Source organism: Diuraphis noxia, unplaced genomic scaffold (assembly GCF_037042655.1).
Source record: "Diuraphis noxia isolate RWA-SAM2 unplaced genomic scaffold, SU_Dnox_SAM2 contig0004, whole genome shotgun sequence".
NCBI lineage: Eukaryota > Metazoa > Arthropoda > Insecta > Hemiptera > Aphididae > Diuraphis > Diuraphis noxia.
The window spans coordinates 72,658,421-72,676,849 of NW_028301714.1; the positions used below are offsets into that span (position 1 = coordinate 72,658,421).

The 18,429-nt window shown below is 34.9% G+C and overlaps 2 protein-coding genes and 1 pseudogene across 3 annotated transcripts; 2 read left to right on the top strand and 1 right to left on the bottom strand.

The window, feature by feature from the left end:
• On the bottom strand, positions 1-18,429 carry LOC107163031 (uncharacterized). 2 transcript variants are annotated; one of them, XR_016191776.1, is made up of 3 exons: positions 11,451-12,193; positions 367-472; positions 1-235 (listed from the first exon to the last, which is right to left on the bottom strand). XR_016191776.1 is itself a non-coding variant. In XM_089227847.1 (3 exons), exons 1-3 carry the CDS (start codon positions 16,642-16,644, stop codon positions 60-62), a joined length of 576 nt encoding a protein of 191 aa, XP_089083973.1. In that variant the 5' UTR covers positions 16,645-18,429; the 3' UTR covers positions 1-59. The 2 variants fall into 2 exon arrangements, 1 of the variants encoding a protein (XP_089083973.1); XM_089227847.1 differs by lacking the exon at positions 11,451-12,193 and adding an exon at positions 16,351-18,429.
• On the top strand, positions 2,940-6,849 carry LOC149056465 (uncharacterized; annotated as a pseudogene).
• On the top strand, positions 8,291-10,405 carry LOC149056466 (uncharacterized). Its single transcript, XM_089227605.1, has 2 exons — positions 8,291-10,243; positions 10,310-10,405. The coding sequence occupies exons 1-2, from the start codon at positions 8,767-8,769 to the stop codon at positions 10,354-10,356; spliced, it is 1,524 nt and encodes a 507-aa protein (XP_089083731.1). The 5' UTR covers positions 8,291-8,766; the 3' UTR covers positions 10,357-10,405.

Here is an 18,429-nt window from a genome sequence, read left to right on the forward strand (position 1 = left end):
ATTAAGTGATTATTTGTAACAAACGACTTGTACCTACTAACCTCTCATTTAAATCTCCATCATAGTTGCTCTTTCGCCAATTTGTGTTTGTATTGTTGTGTTTGCCTGTATCTGCTTGGCTTAGAATTTTGGATTAGAAATTTGTTATTTTGAGTGTTAAATTTGGAAATAAATTTATGTAATTGGTCCCTAAATTCTTTTAACATTTTTTCATCCGAAAAAATTCCATTTACGCCTAAAATATAACAATATCTTTACAAATATTTACAATTTTTATGTATGTTAAGGTGTTAAGGACATTAACATATTTCTTATGGTGATGTAGGTACTATTAACAAAATAATAAATAAATATATAAATATTTACCTTTAATACACGGGCTAATATTATACTGATCATAATGATAATTTAATTGTTTTATTCGCCAATCAGGATTTCTTGACGTACTCGTATTACTGCAAAAGCGCAATTTCTAAAAACAAAATTTAAGGATAACTGTTTAAAGACAAAAATATTAGACATATTGTTTGATTAACTTTAGGACTTTCTATTACATTTGTATGATTTATTGTCCTTGTAGATTGTGTATACCATATTATCGATTGCCTAATTGCTTTAATTAAATTTATTTTATGTTTGTTCGCCAATAATAAAGACATATTGATTTATGTGAACTTTGATCAATTTAATTGTAAAACTTAGAATTATTTTACTAATTGATAAATTTGTACTGTCGGTAAAATATATGATTAATATGAACGAATATATTATTTAATATTGACTGTTTACAATAATGTTTACATATTGTTTCTATGGTAATATTTATTTTATCTATATATATAAAAATTAGTGTACATTTTGAAGTAATTTTATAACTCAAGATCCACCGAACCGATTTGGATAAAAATATCAGGGAATATTAAGATTGATATGTAGATAGTTTCTGTGAAGTTTGAAAGCTGTGCGATAATTGGTCCCGGAGTTATGGCCTCTTAAGTGCACCCCTGGTGACACGGCCAAAATTGATTTTGGAAATGTTTGGTTGCTGTGGGTTTTTTTATGTTGTTTATTTAGGATAAACTGCCATTATGATTATTTATTTGTTTGTTTGTGAAAGAATGAGAGTGAAAATTTTTGATTAAATATATCGTACAGCTAATATATATATAAAACATATTATACATTTTTAAAAATGGGCCACGCCCAAGCCGACAGAACATAGGCCGACGATCACGTAATTATGTCGCCGTACAGTCTCATAGGAGATCTGAAAGAGAAGAGGCACTATCACAACGAATTGTTGTTCAACAAGTAAGAAACGCACGTCGAACTTCATCTGCAGGTCCGTCAACATATCAGCATCAAGACGAACGTCACGAATTTCGCGTCGTGCACAAGGAATGGAATTTGCTGCATTTCATTACGACAGTGAAATGGATTACAGTGAACATGGTCTTATTGGTGGTGTCCCGGTCGTTGTCGCATAGAACGCGACGTCTCCATCGACGTCCGCGAGATCGCGACCGACAACCGGTCTGACAGCCACCGGTGTCACGAGCCGCCGGCCCGGCCAGCAACGGCGGACGAAGGCGGCAGCTTTTAAGTAAGGTAAGTGCTAATTTTAATAAAAAATATTTTTACGCAAATTAAAGTAAATTAGCACATATCGGGTTAAAAGAACCTACAATAGGTGTCCTGATCATACCGGTTCCTAAATAGTTTTATTCAAATTATTTTTTTTTATTTTAAATAAAATATTAAGGGCTTGTCCAATCTAAGGTGGTAAGTTTTAGCGAAATTTGCATAATTTAGCGTAATTCCTTCAGAGCTAAACTTGGTTTAGGCTATTTATAGATTGGAAAGTACAGTTCAGCCAGCGATATCCCGATCGAAGTTAATCTCATATCTAACGTATTTTAATTAGGTAGATAATAGAAATTATAATTTAATAGTCATAATGGACAGTAAATGCATTAATGAGTTAAATATTGTCGAGCTAACCGGAAATTATTGAAGCGTGGCATTGAGACCGGGAGGTCCAAGGTAGATAAACTCCTAATATTAGAGGAGTATATTCGTACCAAGGAGCACGTGGTCCCAAGATCATTAAGGTTTGGGGTAACTGGCGAGTCGTCAGCCCAGGTACCGGAAGAAAAAACATCGGAGGTCCAAAGTGAGGAGGATGAGGTCGACTTTGAAAAGAGTTTGATAAATCAATTCATGGAGCAGATGTTGGATAGGCTGGAGGGTTTAGAAACAACGGTTGACAATTAGCAACCGTTGCCTGGGCAAAATTCAAAATCTTCCGGTCAAAACTCTAGGTGTGAGTTTTGAGAGCCGTTGTTCGCCCAATACGGAGCAGATTGACCGGGGAAAACCCGAGAAATCGGAGTTGTTCCGGAGTTTCCGGAAACCGGTCCGGAGTGTCCGGTGAAATGTCCGGAGTCTTCGGTGATCTGTCCGGAGTGTCCGGTGAAGTGTCCAACAGAAGTCAAGGGGAAGCGTTACGGAGTAGTTTTTCCGATGTAAAAGGTGTGCATTTCCCCGACAGCCTGCTCATTCCTTAAAATGAGTTGAATATGGCCCGTGCGTCGATACCAGAGTTTGCCGATAAAAGGGAGGAAGACTCGGTGCGGTTTTTGCTCCAGGCCGAGGCAATACTCGAAGAAACTGGTATCCACATGGCTAGATGGGTGACCGTTTTGGCCCCTCAGATGAAGGCACAGGCAGGAACATGGTGGGGAACCATGAGAGCGTGGGACTTACAGCAAGAGCTCAAATCTGAACTATTGGAGAAGTTCAACGAGGACGAGTTGCAGTTGAGTCTGCAATCAGAATTGTTGAGCACCACTCAGACCAAGACACTGGGAAAGTACGTCCTACACAAGTATCAGTTGTAGCGGAGGTTAAACCTTGGTCTGACAGAAGAAGCGGTTGTTATGACAGTGATTGGACTCATGCGTGATAGATTTCGAATTCATGCACGTATTCAGCGACTGAGAGCGTTCAGTGAACCACGTGCTCTTGCCCATGTTCTGGATGGCAGCAAGGCCGTAATATCGGATAAGGCGGGAGTGAACACCAGCGGACCACCGAAGTTAAAATGGTGGGATAAAAAAAAAGCTGAGAGTGCTGAGAAATCCCAGGTGCCGAATCTAAAGCAGCGACTATCTTCAGGGGCAGAATGCAGAGTGTGTGGTAGTCATGACCATTGACAAGCGGCATGCCCAAAAAGAAAGTCGGGTCGGGAAACGCCAAAACGAGTAGAAAATGAAGCAGCCGACGCGCTATCCCGTTGTCACGTTCACGACCACGAAGTAGCCAACCACCCAGGGTGGAATGAAACGTACCGAAGCATAAAGGGTCGTTTCTTTTGGGCTGGTATGCGAAAAGCAGTGCGTAATTACGTAAGGGCGTGCGACGTCTGTGCGCGTGTAAAACCACTAAATCGCAAACCTGAAGATCGGATGTGCACCAGAGTCCCACGTCAACCTTGGGAGGTGCTGAGCATCGATCTTATGCGTCCGTACCCACAGACACAGCGGGGTAAGACGACGATTTTGGTAGTAACTGACTGTTACAGTTGCTGGGTAGAGGCCTACCCCTTAGGGAAGGTGACGACCAAATCGATTGTGGATACCTTTGAACGGGAGTTGTTCCCACGGTTCAGATACCCGAAGGCATTATTGTCAGATAATGGCTCACAGTTCGTGTCCAAGGTAATTGGAGATGCACTCAGGAGGTGGTGAGTGGGAGGATGGAAAACTTCAATATACCACCCACGTAGAAACGGTAGAAAGGCGAAATCAAGAGTTGAAGAAAGGGTTGCGAACCTTACTCGTTGATAAGCCTCATCATCTGTGAGATGTCTACCTGCCACATGTGTTGTTCTCCGTAAGAAACAGAAAACTGAAATACAGGACAGTCACCAGCCAAAATGATGTTTGGCCAGGAGATCAGGAGATCAAGGTCCCGGGAGATGGGTAGCTCGAACTGGCCGAAGAATCTCCGGACGCGGGCAAAAATGATCCGGAGTTGGCCGGAGCAGACCGGGACCCTTCGGGAGAAATCTAAGTTTCTCCGGTGGAACCGGATGATGCTCCGGTAGTAGAGGCAGCTTACCCGGTGGCGTCCAGCTCCAAAGCCTCCAGTACCCATATACTCCCAGAATCCCCGGGAAAAGGCAATCTGTCGGTAGGGGGTTGGGTATACTACAAAGCGCATCCGCAGTCAAGTGCGGAGAAGCGATTCCACGCGGGGTTCGCCCCGAAATGATTAGGTCCGGTTAAGTTGGGTAAACCATTAGGGACCGGAGTGTTCTTGACGGAGGGTAAACACCCTACTAAGTAACATGTCTTAGCGATGAAGCGAGCCGTAGGACCGTCAGAGAGCATTAGCTAACCATACCTTGTTTCAGATAGCAGATCGTACGAACAACCCGCCACCAAACCGCAACAACCGACCATTTCGTGGCATGATTGTCACACATGTGGAAAAGCTTCGGGAAATGGCCGCGCAGTTGCTGCAGGAAGCCCGGAGGCTGTCCCGCGATGGTCCGGACATAGTCGGCGGTTGGTCAGCCGAACGCGCGGCCACTGCATCGTTCGGCAGGATACGGGCAAGCCCGACCGCGTGGGCGCTGTTCGAGCGGGGATTCGCGGAGGGACGTCGGTCCACGTGGGCAAACACCCCTAAACGCGAGGTTATCAGGCCAAGCGCAGGGCCACCAGGGCGTGTGCCACCGCGCAGGGCACCGCCAGCGTACCAGCGCCACGACGTCCGAGATGGAAGAGGCCGGCTCCAACGGATAACGGTGCAGCCGCAAGTCCAGTAGCCCGTGGTGCAGCCGGAAGTCCAGCAGCCAGCCGTGCAGCCACCAGCCAAACAGCCTGCAGAGCCAGCGGTGCAGCTACCAGTCACTCCACCAGCCAGCTCCCAGGAGCAACAGCTGGCCATAGTGGAGCGGTGGATCGAGGCCACGGAGGTGACGCCCGTGGTCCCGGCAAACCCCCGGGGGAATAGACTGGTTGCTTGGTCGCGTCTCGCGAACTCGGGGGGAGTATGTCGCAATCGTTATCGCAACGACCGTGGCGTCTCCATCGACGTCCGCGAGATCGCGACCGACAACCGGTCAGCAACGGCGGCAGCTTTTGCCTGACCGTTCGAGAGAACACTTTAACACTAATCTATCTTAAGTGTAACTGGTTAATAAAGAGTGTTTCCGCCGACAAAACGTGCCTAGTTATTCCATTCCATACCGTCCTAACACCTACAGTGGAATGACGGTGAGATGTCTACATTTTGCTGCAGCCAAATTTCCAGGTGAAACGGCTGGCGTTATAAACCTTATTCTCCCTAAACTTTTCCACAGTCTTAGACTTGTTGAGGTCGTTTAAATCTCGATAATCACTCTGCGCCAATTTGTGTTTGTCTGATCTGCTTGGCTTAGAATGTATTTTCAAATTCTGGCAACACTGATATCCCAAACATTTTTCACTGATTTTCGAATTCTCAGTAAGTGAGCCTTCTGGTTATTCTGTGGTATATGTAGCTTATTATACACAGATAACGATAATATAAAATAAATAGTATTTCCCGTGCGCAGAGATATGAAATCATTTCGATTTAAAACGAGTACTAGTACCCACTGCGATTTGTCTCACCGAATCTGTTTTCAAACGTGTCAACAAATTAAATTTTTATAAGATAATTATTTTTATAGTATTATAGTTACAAGTAGGTATTTATTAAATAATTATTTTGAAATATATAATTTTATTTTGAGTATTTTATGAATTACAAAAATATGTATAAGTCAACAAAACATCGACTTGAAACACTAGCTTTTAAATATTATTATACAAATAATCATAGGTATTGTTGCCGCGTCAACGCAAAAGCAATAGCATTATCATTGATATGCATACGATGATAATTAGGACTATAATATTGCACTATTGCGATAATGCAGCAACTGGCGTAATCAATAACCATTCCTCTTCTCCGTCCCCGTCCGTAATATTATAATATATGCATTATCTTTGTGATGTATATTTTGTTAGTATGTGTGTGTGTGTGTAAAAATATTATTATCGTTGTTGTTGTTAATTATTCTGATCGTGAATAGTAGTTTTTATAATGTTATATATAATATATCATCGTATGTTTTTCTTATTGTGTTTTGTTGCAAATTAAATTGTATGAGGTCAATGCGACTGAAATATTTCATTATTATATTATTTTCGTGTGTGTCATTGTGACAAATTTTACATAATTATCTAGAGTCATTGTAACAAAAAACATCATATCGTTTATCTTACTGATATAATAAATATCATCCACAACGAATTGTGCACGTGAGTTATATTTTATTCATGTGAATGATTTTGTATCCTTTCGTCATTGAGACATACACCGGTCGTCGGTGTTCATCCACAAAGTCAAATTCTTCGAAGTGTGTTCATTGCGTAAAACCTTCAGTACCCGCTGTGGTATGTGAGAGGCCGCCTAGGTCTTCGAGTCTCTCTACCGTTTCCGTTCCAGAGTCAAACGTGCTCACTGTGTAAGACCGCCAGTGCCCTCCATGGTATGTGGGAGGCCGCCCAGGTCTTCAAGTCCATCTACCGTGTCCTGACCATTCACATCACTCATCGTCATCATATTGAATTTAAGTCTAGTTTTAAGTCATAGTCCATTACATGTGCGATCGGTGGTCATTGCACCAAACCGATTTCGACCACCGAGATTTCCCCTGGTTTAACTAAACTCATCTTCCCGACTCCCATGCATTAACTCAACGTCATTTGTCCCCGTAGAAGTAAGACAATTTTAGTCCCTTCCTGTAAGTTATCGTCGTCGTTCGTCGTGTCTAGTGCTGCCTACTCTATCAGTTTCAGGCAGTGTACATTGAATTTGCCTATCTCGAATACACAAGGCGTCTTATTATATTAATTGCCTTCTGATAGATATCATATCTTGTACTATCATTATTGTCATTATTATTATTATTACTATCGTAACAATCCCAACGGGCATCAGTTATATTAATTTATAAATAAATATAATACAATTATATATTAATATATTATATTATTATTATATTCTTATTTAACAACGTCGTTTGCGATTAGATTTGTAATTTTCGTATGAACTCTTTACAGAAAATATTGACTTAAATTAAATTAAAATATAATATTTCATTAGGCTTATTATAGTATACCTATATAACTGACAATTATCGGAAAATGCTATCTCCCATAATATGTACTGTCTATATTTATCAATTGAGTGCGAGTGCCTCAGGGATTGCTCAATGATATGATGGCAAGGGCCATTGAGGCTGAGAGATGATGACAAGGGTTGGAGAGAAGATGTAAATATGTGGCCAACCCCAATAGATCTCCCAGAACAAAGGTCTATAAAGTTAGCTTTAATATCGCTGGAAACAACAAGGAATTTAGTCAACTTTTATTCTGAATTCTATAAGCTTCGTCGAGCAGTAGCCTGGATGCATAAGTTTGTCGATTATCTTAGAACAAGACGTGAAAAACCAGACGGATGTTGCCTTACTGCGCAAGAGTTAGAGAAAACTGACAACACACTACTAAGAAGAGCATAGACAGACTCATTTAATAGTGAAATGTTAGCACTAATATCCGGTAAGGAGATATCCAGCCGAAGCAAGCTAAACTCATTACCACCCAGTCCACCCAAATTAAAGAATGGGTTAATAGTAGTTGGTGGACGCTTATAAAAAACGCCGACATCCCACAATCACAAAAGGAGCCAAATATTCTCGCATGTGAGTACGGAAATTATTTCACGAAACTAATCCCGGTATGCAGCGCTCTAAGTCAAATTAAATACATTTCGAGGATCATTGCGTTCTCGCTGCTGCCGACTATTAATCACCACGCTCAAGGTCCTCGCAAAACATATTACGCGCGTATTTCTCGTCGACCGACGGTAATTTAGTGCTCGGCGTTTTGTTTTTTAACGTAAATCCCGGTAAGTCCTAATATATATTATACAAAGAAGGTATAGCTATATATATATTACTTCCGGAAACTCTTATAGCTTCTCTGTTTTCGTACACACGAAGTCCATTCGAATATGTCGTTCAGAAAAACCAATAATTATCTTGCGGCCGATAATAGTTAGTGCATTGAAAGGTAAAGTAAAATTATAAATCAACTTTCGAGATCTTCCAAATTTCATGTAGTGAAAATTTTAAGGAATCGCGTTAGACTTAGAACCAATACATAATCACTAGGGCTCGGAACTTATTGAATTTGCATATTTTTATTGAATAGTCCAATAAGTTGCCAAGTAAGACAGAAATTTGTTTCAAGTTGTAACGAATTTAAATACATCAAATAAAAATTGCATATTTTTGCATATTTTGTGGTTTTAATGAAAACATGCATTTTTTCACAATAAATATATTTTTTTGCATATAACATGCTATATTTTAAGTACGACTTGAATATTTCTTATAATAGTTAATAAGAGTTTTCTGTGCACTATCGAAATCAATTATTATCGATAAACGTCAAATAAAGATAAGATATTTGAACAGAACATTCTGGTTTTTTTTTAAAAATAGTTTCCTATACGGCTCGTCATTACTTGCTGCTAGCTATATTGTACACATATCAGTCTCGTGTCTTGCGGTCTCGTGTGCGCGTCTTACGATCATAATATTTTATTTTTATTTTTGTTGTAAATTTTACTACATTTTGAATTTAATTTCGTTTCACAACAAAAATGCCTAAACAAATAACTAGTGTTTTAGTTAAAAAATATATTGCAGAATTTGGGTCAGATGTTTTTTCAGCAGACCAAAATGTATTGTTTTGTAACTTTTGTGAAACGAAAGTGAGCGTGGATAAAAGGTTTATTGTCACCCAACATCTTAAGACGGAAAAACATAAGCGGGCAGCTAAGCGCGTTGAAAATTTCACAAGTAAAATACTTACACAACCGTTTATAACGGACGCTACGAAAAAGTCTATATTCAATCGCGATCTATGTAAGGCTTTGTTGACAGCCAATATACCTTTGAATAAATTATCCAATCCATGTTTTAAAGAATTTCTATCGATGTACACTGGTAAAGAAATTCCTTGTGAATCAACGTTAAGAAAAGGTTATGTTAATGAAATTTATGAAAATACAATTCAAAAAATCAGGAGTTATGTTCAAAATAAATGTATTTGGGTGTCAATAGATGAGACAACGGATGTTACGGGCAGATATGTGGCAAATGTTGTAATTGGTGTTTTAAATGAAACTGAGCGTAATAAGATTTTTCTTTTACATTCTGAGGAGCTGGAAAAATGTAATCATTCCACAATTTGCAAATTATTTGACAGATCAATGCACTTACTTTGGCCGAACGGTGTTCAGCACGATAAAGTATTATTGTTCCTTAGTGACGCTGCCCCCTATATGGTTAAAGCTGGAGAAGCCATTAAATTATTTTATTCAAAAACTATACACATTACTTGTTTGGCCCATGCATTTCATAGGATCGCGGAAACTGTACGAGCAGGATATCCGAAAGTTGACAAACTTATCGCAAACGTGAAAAAGGTTTTCAGTAAAGCACCTTCTCGCATTCAATATTTTAAATCAATAGCTCCATCTCTATCCCTACCACCTGAACCAATTTTGACAAGATGGGGTACTTGGATAAAGGCCGCCAATTACTACTGTGAACATTTTGAGCAAATAAAATTAATCGTAAATTCTTTTGATGACAACGATGCAGTATCAATAAAAAATTCAAAAAAGTGTCTTTCTGATCAAAATATTGAAGCCCAACTTATATTTATTAAATCAAATTTTGAATTTTTACCCGATTTAATTACAAGACTTGAAAAACAAGAAATTCCACTGGTAGATTCCATTTCTATTGTCGAAGAAGCAAAAGAAAAATTAATTAAAATTAATGGAGAAATGGGGAAAACAATTAAAATTAAGATTGAGTCTGTTTTATCAAAAAATAAAGGCTATCAAGCAGTTTTAAAAATATCAGAGATTTTAAATGGAAAAGAAGACACAGATAGATTACCCGAAGATTGGAGTTTAAATGATCTCACATGTATGAAAAACTGTCCAATAACATCAGTTGACGTTGAACGTTCGTTTTCCGCGTACAAAAATTTACTCACTTCCAATCGACAATCGTTCAAATTCGAAAATATCAAAAAATCTTTAATTGTTCAATGCAATTTCCAAGGTAAAATAATATACAACACTAAACAGTAAAAATAGGTACTTAAAGAACATTGTTTTAATTTTTCAGAGCCAGAAAACTCAAGAAAAAATGTTTCCGAAGAAAACTCAAACTGAAACTTTTGACTATGTTTAGTGTATAAACGTATGAATACTAATTTTTATTCACATTTGTATTATTTATATTATTAATTACTATTTATTAAATTACATTTAAAATAAAAATAATAATTTAATTACATATTTCAGTGCATATTTGAGTGCATTAAATTTTTTTGTGCATATTTTCGTGCATTTTTGGTAATATTTTAATGCATTTTTGCATGCATATTTTCATGATTTTCAATGCAACAACTTCCGAGCCCTAATAATCACCATCGTTTCTGAGCACCTTTTTTTACAAAGAGATTTCTACACACGTTCACTGTGTAACACAAAATCTCAATAAGTATAACACATTATAAAACTGTGTACCTATATCGTCTGTTACGCAAAAATAATGAAATTTTTTTTTTTAGATTTTGAAAAATCTAAATTCAAATTATCATAGGTACGGATATGCAATCGAGTTTTGAAATACTTCAACGTTCGTTAGATTATACAATGATCGAATATACTACAATCTTTTGTTAACGAATTTTCACGATCTTTTTGTAATCCAATTATAATAAATCGTGGTTTTAAAAGTAACAATCTGACTACTAAAAGTAACAATTTACAATTAATTTGTATAATTCTAATGTTTTTATTTTATTGAATAAGTATATTGATTATTGAATAAATATTACCATTTACAGTTTCAAAATAAAAATAATAAAATGGAATCACCTACGTTCATCAAACTACAAATTGAAGAAATGTATGAACAGCGTGAAACAAATTTTACCGTTGCAGATGAAGAAGAAAAGATAAGAATAATAAACCAAAAAATTAAAAAATTAAAAGATAAAAAAAAACAACTTAATCTTAACTACGAGGAATCACAATATACATTATATAAATCCGAATTAAGTATACGCAATTCTTTAAATTCGATGCACAAACAATTAGAATCTTTGAATATAGACTAAAACTATTCTAAAACTTAGCTATTAGTATAATATATTAAATTATCATTAATATTAATGTATATTATTATATGATGTTTTAAATAATATAATGAAATTTAATATAAAAAAGTATATTCGTAAAAATTCGAGCTCAACACGTACCACAACGGTGTATGTGTCAGGTTCGAGTTATGTTCCACAGAAGTGATTGTACGGTACGTACGTTTGGTCTATGTGCGTAGATGGCAATGTTCCAGCGTTGTGGGTGAATCGCACCCTCGTTGCTGCCCACTTTGCATACCACTATCATGACTAGAGGTAGGATTTTTTATGATTTTACATATTTGTTTCTAGTCTATGCAGTTAAATGGGAGTGAGAAATCTTTACGATTCGCGAAACACAGAATTCATAGGAAAAAATTTATTTTGCATAAAAAAGCATATTTTATGGATTGGAGAATATTTAACACTTTAGAGAATATTTGAGAATATTTTTGTAATATCGGCATATAATGAATATATTTCACGTATATCAGCACTTTGATAAGTATAATTTTCACTAAATAATTAATTTCTGGGTTTTAATAAAAATTAATCTCCTGCAGGTATTCTTTATCAATTGTGATAGCACGTAGGTTATTTCGTTAGCTAAAATAAATTTTAAACTGAATTTTTTTTAAATATTAAAAGAATATTTTGCATATTTAAGGACATAAAACATCATACATCTGGTATTTTAAGAATATTAAGAGAATATATTGCCTAATTTATGCGACATAAAAACATCATATTTTAAGGATTTTAAGAGAATATAAATCCGACCTCTAATCATGAACCTACAACGCGTTCGTATAATTCGAATTCGAACACGTTCGGTGGCTGTGACATGTCGTTGAATAACATACTTTAATTCCTGTAATATTTTGATGAAATAATAATTAAAACGTACATACAATAAGCTGAATATCTGATACACTAATAATCAAATCTTAATCAGTTAGGAATATGAACAAAATGTATTATTATATTTAATATAAATTTATTTAGTTACAAAATGAAAAGAAATACAATCACTAAACGTAGACGGATGGAATCAGCTGAGGGTGAAGTTGTTGAAATTGAGAGATTTAAAAGCTGTTCGAGAACGTTTATTGTTAAGAACAAGGAAGAAATAATAGACTACTGTGTATTTTTTAGTCATGATTCTGAAATAATGTTAATTTCTAGGTTAACACAATCAAACCAGCAGTCAACAATTAAATTAAATTTACATGTTGATAGCACGTTGCACGTATGAAAAACTATTAACGGATGAAGTACAAGATATGTCGTTTAAAACTTCAAACGTATTAGCATGTAAATCATCCAATTTTAATATTTTGTTAAACAAAATGTTTAAGCACACTGAAGAAGCACAGTTGATGCGAACCTGTTGGTGGTAGTTAGTGGCTGGAGGAAAACAACACAGTGTACTATACTAGCACAAAAAAAAAAAACAAGAACACAAGTTTTCTTGGGTCCGCAGTGGTGCGAGTAATCGTTATTTTATTGTTGTGACAACTAAGAGACAATTAACACTTAATACAATGAGAATGACCGGATCAAGGATATCCAGGTAGAGTGTACGACAGCGTGCGAGGACAATGAGTGCGGTGTCGCTTCAAGCACGGTCGTGGAACTAACCAACTACGAGCCGGTTCGCGGTACGGGCGGTCGACAATAATTCCAGGCGCGTTTATCGCGTGTCGGTGTCGTCCATCGTCGATTGGCGGTTGAAAGGAGAAGTAACTGCGCGGGTTTCCGCGCAAAGGCAGTTTGAATTCAAACGGCTATTACGCGGGACCGCGTCATAGTCCTATACATTATATTATATTACAATATACAATTTTATACCACTAGATAAGACATTGATTTAATCCTAATATTTATTGGAGATTTTGAAGACTAACAATTCTTTACATTTCAACTTATAATCTTATTTAATGGACTTTTTAAATTCTTGAAATGTAGATAATACCTTGTTAGATTTTTAATGGAAGATCTACTTATTTTACATTTAACAACACCTACTTATTAATTTTACTGGAGATGATTCATATTCTTCCATTGTAATTCATTGTACATTTTGTAGGACCTATCTAAGATTTCAAATTTCAAATTGGCTTTTTTATCTCAATCTGTTAAGTATTGACGGTCGATAGTGGTCGATCGCGGTTTTTATACTGTTTTACTCATACATAAGATAAGCTATAATAACGAGCTATCGGCTCGACCGGTCAAAAGAGCAGTTTTTAGTCTCATGACAGCTGCGACCTATGCACTGTCAACCGCCAATCCTAAGTACGTAAATGAGAACAAAAAGTAATATTATAATTAAAATTTAAATAATATTCTATGTAATTTATAGGGTATTACATTATATCAATAAATGTATAAAACACAAAGATATAAAATTGTTTATTGTATAAGTGGTTTTATATTTATAATTTAAAGTTCTAATTGTCGTGCGTTCGATAAACATAATTAAAGCAAAAAAAATTCATGTTTAAATGTAAAATTTAATTATTAAATATGTGTATTTGCATGTATGGTTTTTAGTTGGTTTGAGTTAATAAAATTATTGAAATTATAACTTTTCGACTTTAAAACTTTAATGCATATTAATGTATTAGTTTCTATATTATGTCACACATGGTTAATTTTGATGTAAACACAACTAATACCGATTCCGAAATATTACCACTTTCCTATAAACGGAAAAGTTAAAGGTGTGCTGGAGGGTTACTCGTATATCTTCTCTATAAACGAGAATTAGTATATGTTAAAGAGTAAACGTTATTAAGTAGATATATTACAACTGTTAACATGAATTAAATCTAAATTCCAAACGATATACCTCATGTTTTGGAAGAAAATATAATATTTTTCAAAGAAAACCATACAAATTTTTAAAGACTTGCAGTTATATATTTTACAAGGTTATTTACACCAAATCAACTATTTTTAACCAATTTGAGCATATGAATACTTTAACATAATTTTTAAAAACATTAATCTCATTTAATAATGTAATAAATATAGCGAAATAGTAAATATAGGTACAAATAATTTATTATTCAATTGAACTCGCTTTGAGCCTCTAGTAGATACAAACAATGTTCTCTAAGTTTAAATTTTGAAGCATATTTTTATTAGGCATATACCTATTAAACTGATGGTTTTTATTCATGATGGTTATATCATTGGTATTAAAATGATGGCTTTCACAAACTACATTTCTTTAGATAGGTACCTATTTTAGATTCAGACTAGATATGTATCTTACTATCGTAATATCGTATACATATATATACATTGTATACATTTAATATTATAAATGTAGATTGTTTTATAAAAAAAAGAATAATCTTTTGAAAATAATGAATTTGCTTTTAACTTTAGTTTACCATGCATACCTTGATTGCTCGCTAATTTTAATACATTAAAATGTACTAAATATTACAACAATTATTTGTCTTTATATCAGTGAATATTATATCTTTATATCCTTACATCTCAAAATTGTACACATCTCAAATATCTTTACAGATACGGAAAATGCTTCTAAATACGTTACAAAATTAAGAACAAAAATGAAAATAAAATAGTTTTCAATCTCGGTCTAAAACCTATAACCCTATTCACCACTTAGAATATATTACAATAGTTTTTTTCAGATGCAATCGACATATTTAAAATACTTGATATTTATGTATGATGTCATAATTGGGACTTTGGTGTTGTTATAATTATATTAAAAACTCATATTATAATATTTATAATAATATAAAACTTTATTTTGCATATTATACACGGTTCTTACTTATTACAGAAAAAAAAAATTCATAAAAATGTAGTTTAAAAATTAAATTGCTTACACAAATGTGATGTACTTTATAAATGTTATGTAAATATTGCTTAACTTCCATGCGATGATGGCTTTACCTCCAAGCCAAAGATGACCTCCATGGGCAGCATCACTTTCCTGGCAGTTCACGCTGTCTGGAAAGAGACGCCGCTGCCCCCCCCCCCTCCCTGGCATGGCAGCAACTTACGAGTGCCCCCTAGAAATTCTGCCAAATAGGCGTCTAAACATCTGAACTAGGCCTTCGTGCCTACTCCCGGAGATAGCGCCATACGAAAAAAAAGTTACTTATCAAGAATTTTTCAATTTTATATTTAATATTGTAGTGTCATCAATAATTGAAACAATTTAACACATTTTGTTGGTTTTAATGTCTTTATATTCATTTAAAGTTAGAATACCTTGTGATATAAATACTAATTACTAAACCTATCTAGTGAATTTCACTTTGCATTGAAACAACTTTCAAAATTTAATATTATACTTCAATTTCAATTTTAACTACCTAACTATTTCCTTTTAGAAAATTCAAAACTATGAGTAATCTTATTGTCTAATTAATATTTAAGTATTTTCAGTAATATTGGCAAGCACACATTTTTGATTTTAGTACTGTCAAAACTCAAAACTACATACATATACCTATTATTATAAATCAAAATATTTCCAAGTGTTCACAATAGTTATCAACGTAGCAATATTAGATGTAAAATATCAGGTGTATAAAATAATTTTTATTAAAATATTGGAGCTTATATTATATACATTCATATTTAAAGGTACTTGTTTGTTATCGCCCCGCCAGTACACCGTATAAAATTAATCTTCCCACCACTCTTGTTTGTTATCGCTCCGCAATAAATAAAATATATTATAATACAATTAAAAAATTTAAAAAATTTATTATAATTATAAATTTAATTATATATTTATAAATATTATAAAATTATAATTATAAACTGGTAAAACTTGCTGTATAAAATTTGTATAAAATGTGCTGTATACATTTATGTTTTGCTTAATGCAACTTATACAACCAACTTAGCAACCGGCAGCATAATTTTAGTCACCAAAAATTACTATGCGATATTTTATCTGTATATTTAAAATCAATGGTAGGTACCACCAATTGAAAATTTGACAAACTGACGTACGTACCTTATGTCTCGTTTTTGGTGCACATGTCCGTTTTTCACGGCGTATACATATGAAGTCAAAGGGCCAACGTCTCTCATGTACGTCCATCGAGCGTACCGCGAAATAATATTCGATTCCTCTTTTCAAACCAGTGATTTCGTACAGGTTGTGTCTCGACGGAAATGCCTGAATGGGGGTCAGCTTTTTCCATTTGGCTTCGTCGGCGCCACTTTCCAATTCGCACACATACAATTCATACACAGCAATAGTCTTGTAGAGATGATATGACCTTGAGCCAATCCCGTTACTCCACATCAGTTTTAGCAGTTCCCGGTCTAGTGGATACCGTCAGCTTGGGCATCGGTGGTACCTTCTTACGGGCGTCACCGTTTTCGGCCAAAGTCACTTTTCGGCCAACACTTACCCTACTATTTTCGGCCAAAACTTAACGTTTACTTTTCGGCCAGCTTTTCTTTAAAATTTACAATTTATGATTGTATTTGAAAACTTATAATTTTCAAAAATTAATAAACACTTTCCCCGGTTACTTTCAATGAATTTAGCCATTATAAATTATTATTTTGTTTTTAAATTTTAATTTAAAAAATGTCTATCACAACTCGATAGGTACTAAAAAGTATAGGTACGTATGCTAGCTAGAACACTTTTATACTGAGTGTTTATAATTGTTTCATACAATGTGTGTGTGTGTCGTGTTAAATTGATGTCTACGATATCATATAATTAGTTTTCCATAATGTAATATAATATTATATATATTAGATAAGATGGAAACGATAAGGTACATTACTATACATTGCCTATATACTTTAGACACATCATTATAAGTTATAACTGATTGAATAGCGTTTTACATTGTATTATATCAAACAAGAAATAACGCTGGTTTATCTTTACTTCCAAAAAACCAACTATAAACGAAATTAAACTTACATTGAAGAGTGAGGACTATAAAAATAGTAAAATTTGTCAAACAAAAATTAATTTTTATTTAACAAATGTAATAATTTGTTCAGTTGTTAAAATTGTAAATTTTAAAGAAAACTGTGCTGGCCGAAAAGTAAACGTTAAGTTTTTGCCGAAAAGTGACAGTGGCCGAAAACGGAAGGGTACATTTTGGCCGAAAAGGGGGCCGCCCCTTCTTACAAGCGTTATTGATCTTTAATCTTGGCGGAACTGGCAAGGAGGGCATGGGGCTTCGTATCGGTGCCCCGCATTGCTGAACTATTATTATAGTAGGGTGAGGCTTGGACAACTGACCGTGTAAAACCACCACCTGGTCGATGACTGCGTCCATTGTCCTGTCGAACACCTTATCCACCAACGGTTCGACTGTGGGACTGTTAACAGATTTCGGGTTTGGGTACGGCAATTCAAAATTTTCATGGGTTTTGAATAGTTTTGATGGTTATCTTTTTAGTCAACATATCGGATGATTGGAATATATGATTCGACAAAAGGCAGTTCACAAATGACAAATTAAGTACAAGGTATTATAACTATTATAAACTAACGGTAGGTTAGATTTGAATGCAATGATAGGTATCATTGTATACGAAAAACGATTCTGAAAGGAGATGATTTGTCAGTCTAGGATATTATATTATATTTAAATATTTTCATATTATATTATATTTTGAAACAAATATTTTATATTTCAATTAGGACGCATTTCGAATAAGGCATGGTTAATCAATTTTTTCAAAAACATTGCATGTAGTTATCATAATTCATAATACCTTATATTATCATAGATATATAATATATATCTGTTTGAGGATAAATCGTTATCACTACGCGATTTCATAAAAATTTAAAACTCAAACGCTCAAAACATTTTTCCTATAATGACGCTTCAAATTTTCTCTATAGCTATTTGAAGCAAAACTTATGGAAAATTTAGTGTTAAATTGTATTACCTTAGATATAAAAACAAACAATATTATGCATTTTGAACTACAAAATAATTTGCAAATATTCATGTTTTGACGAATTTTTGTCAATATTTGAAATTCAAATGCTAAAAAAACTTAATTTGAATTTCCGGTGGACATTTTGTTTGTGATGAAGATTGACAAA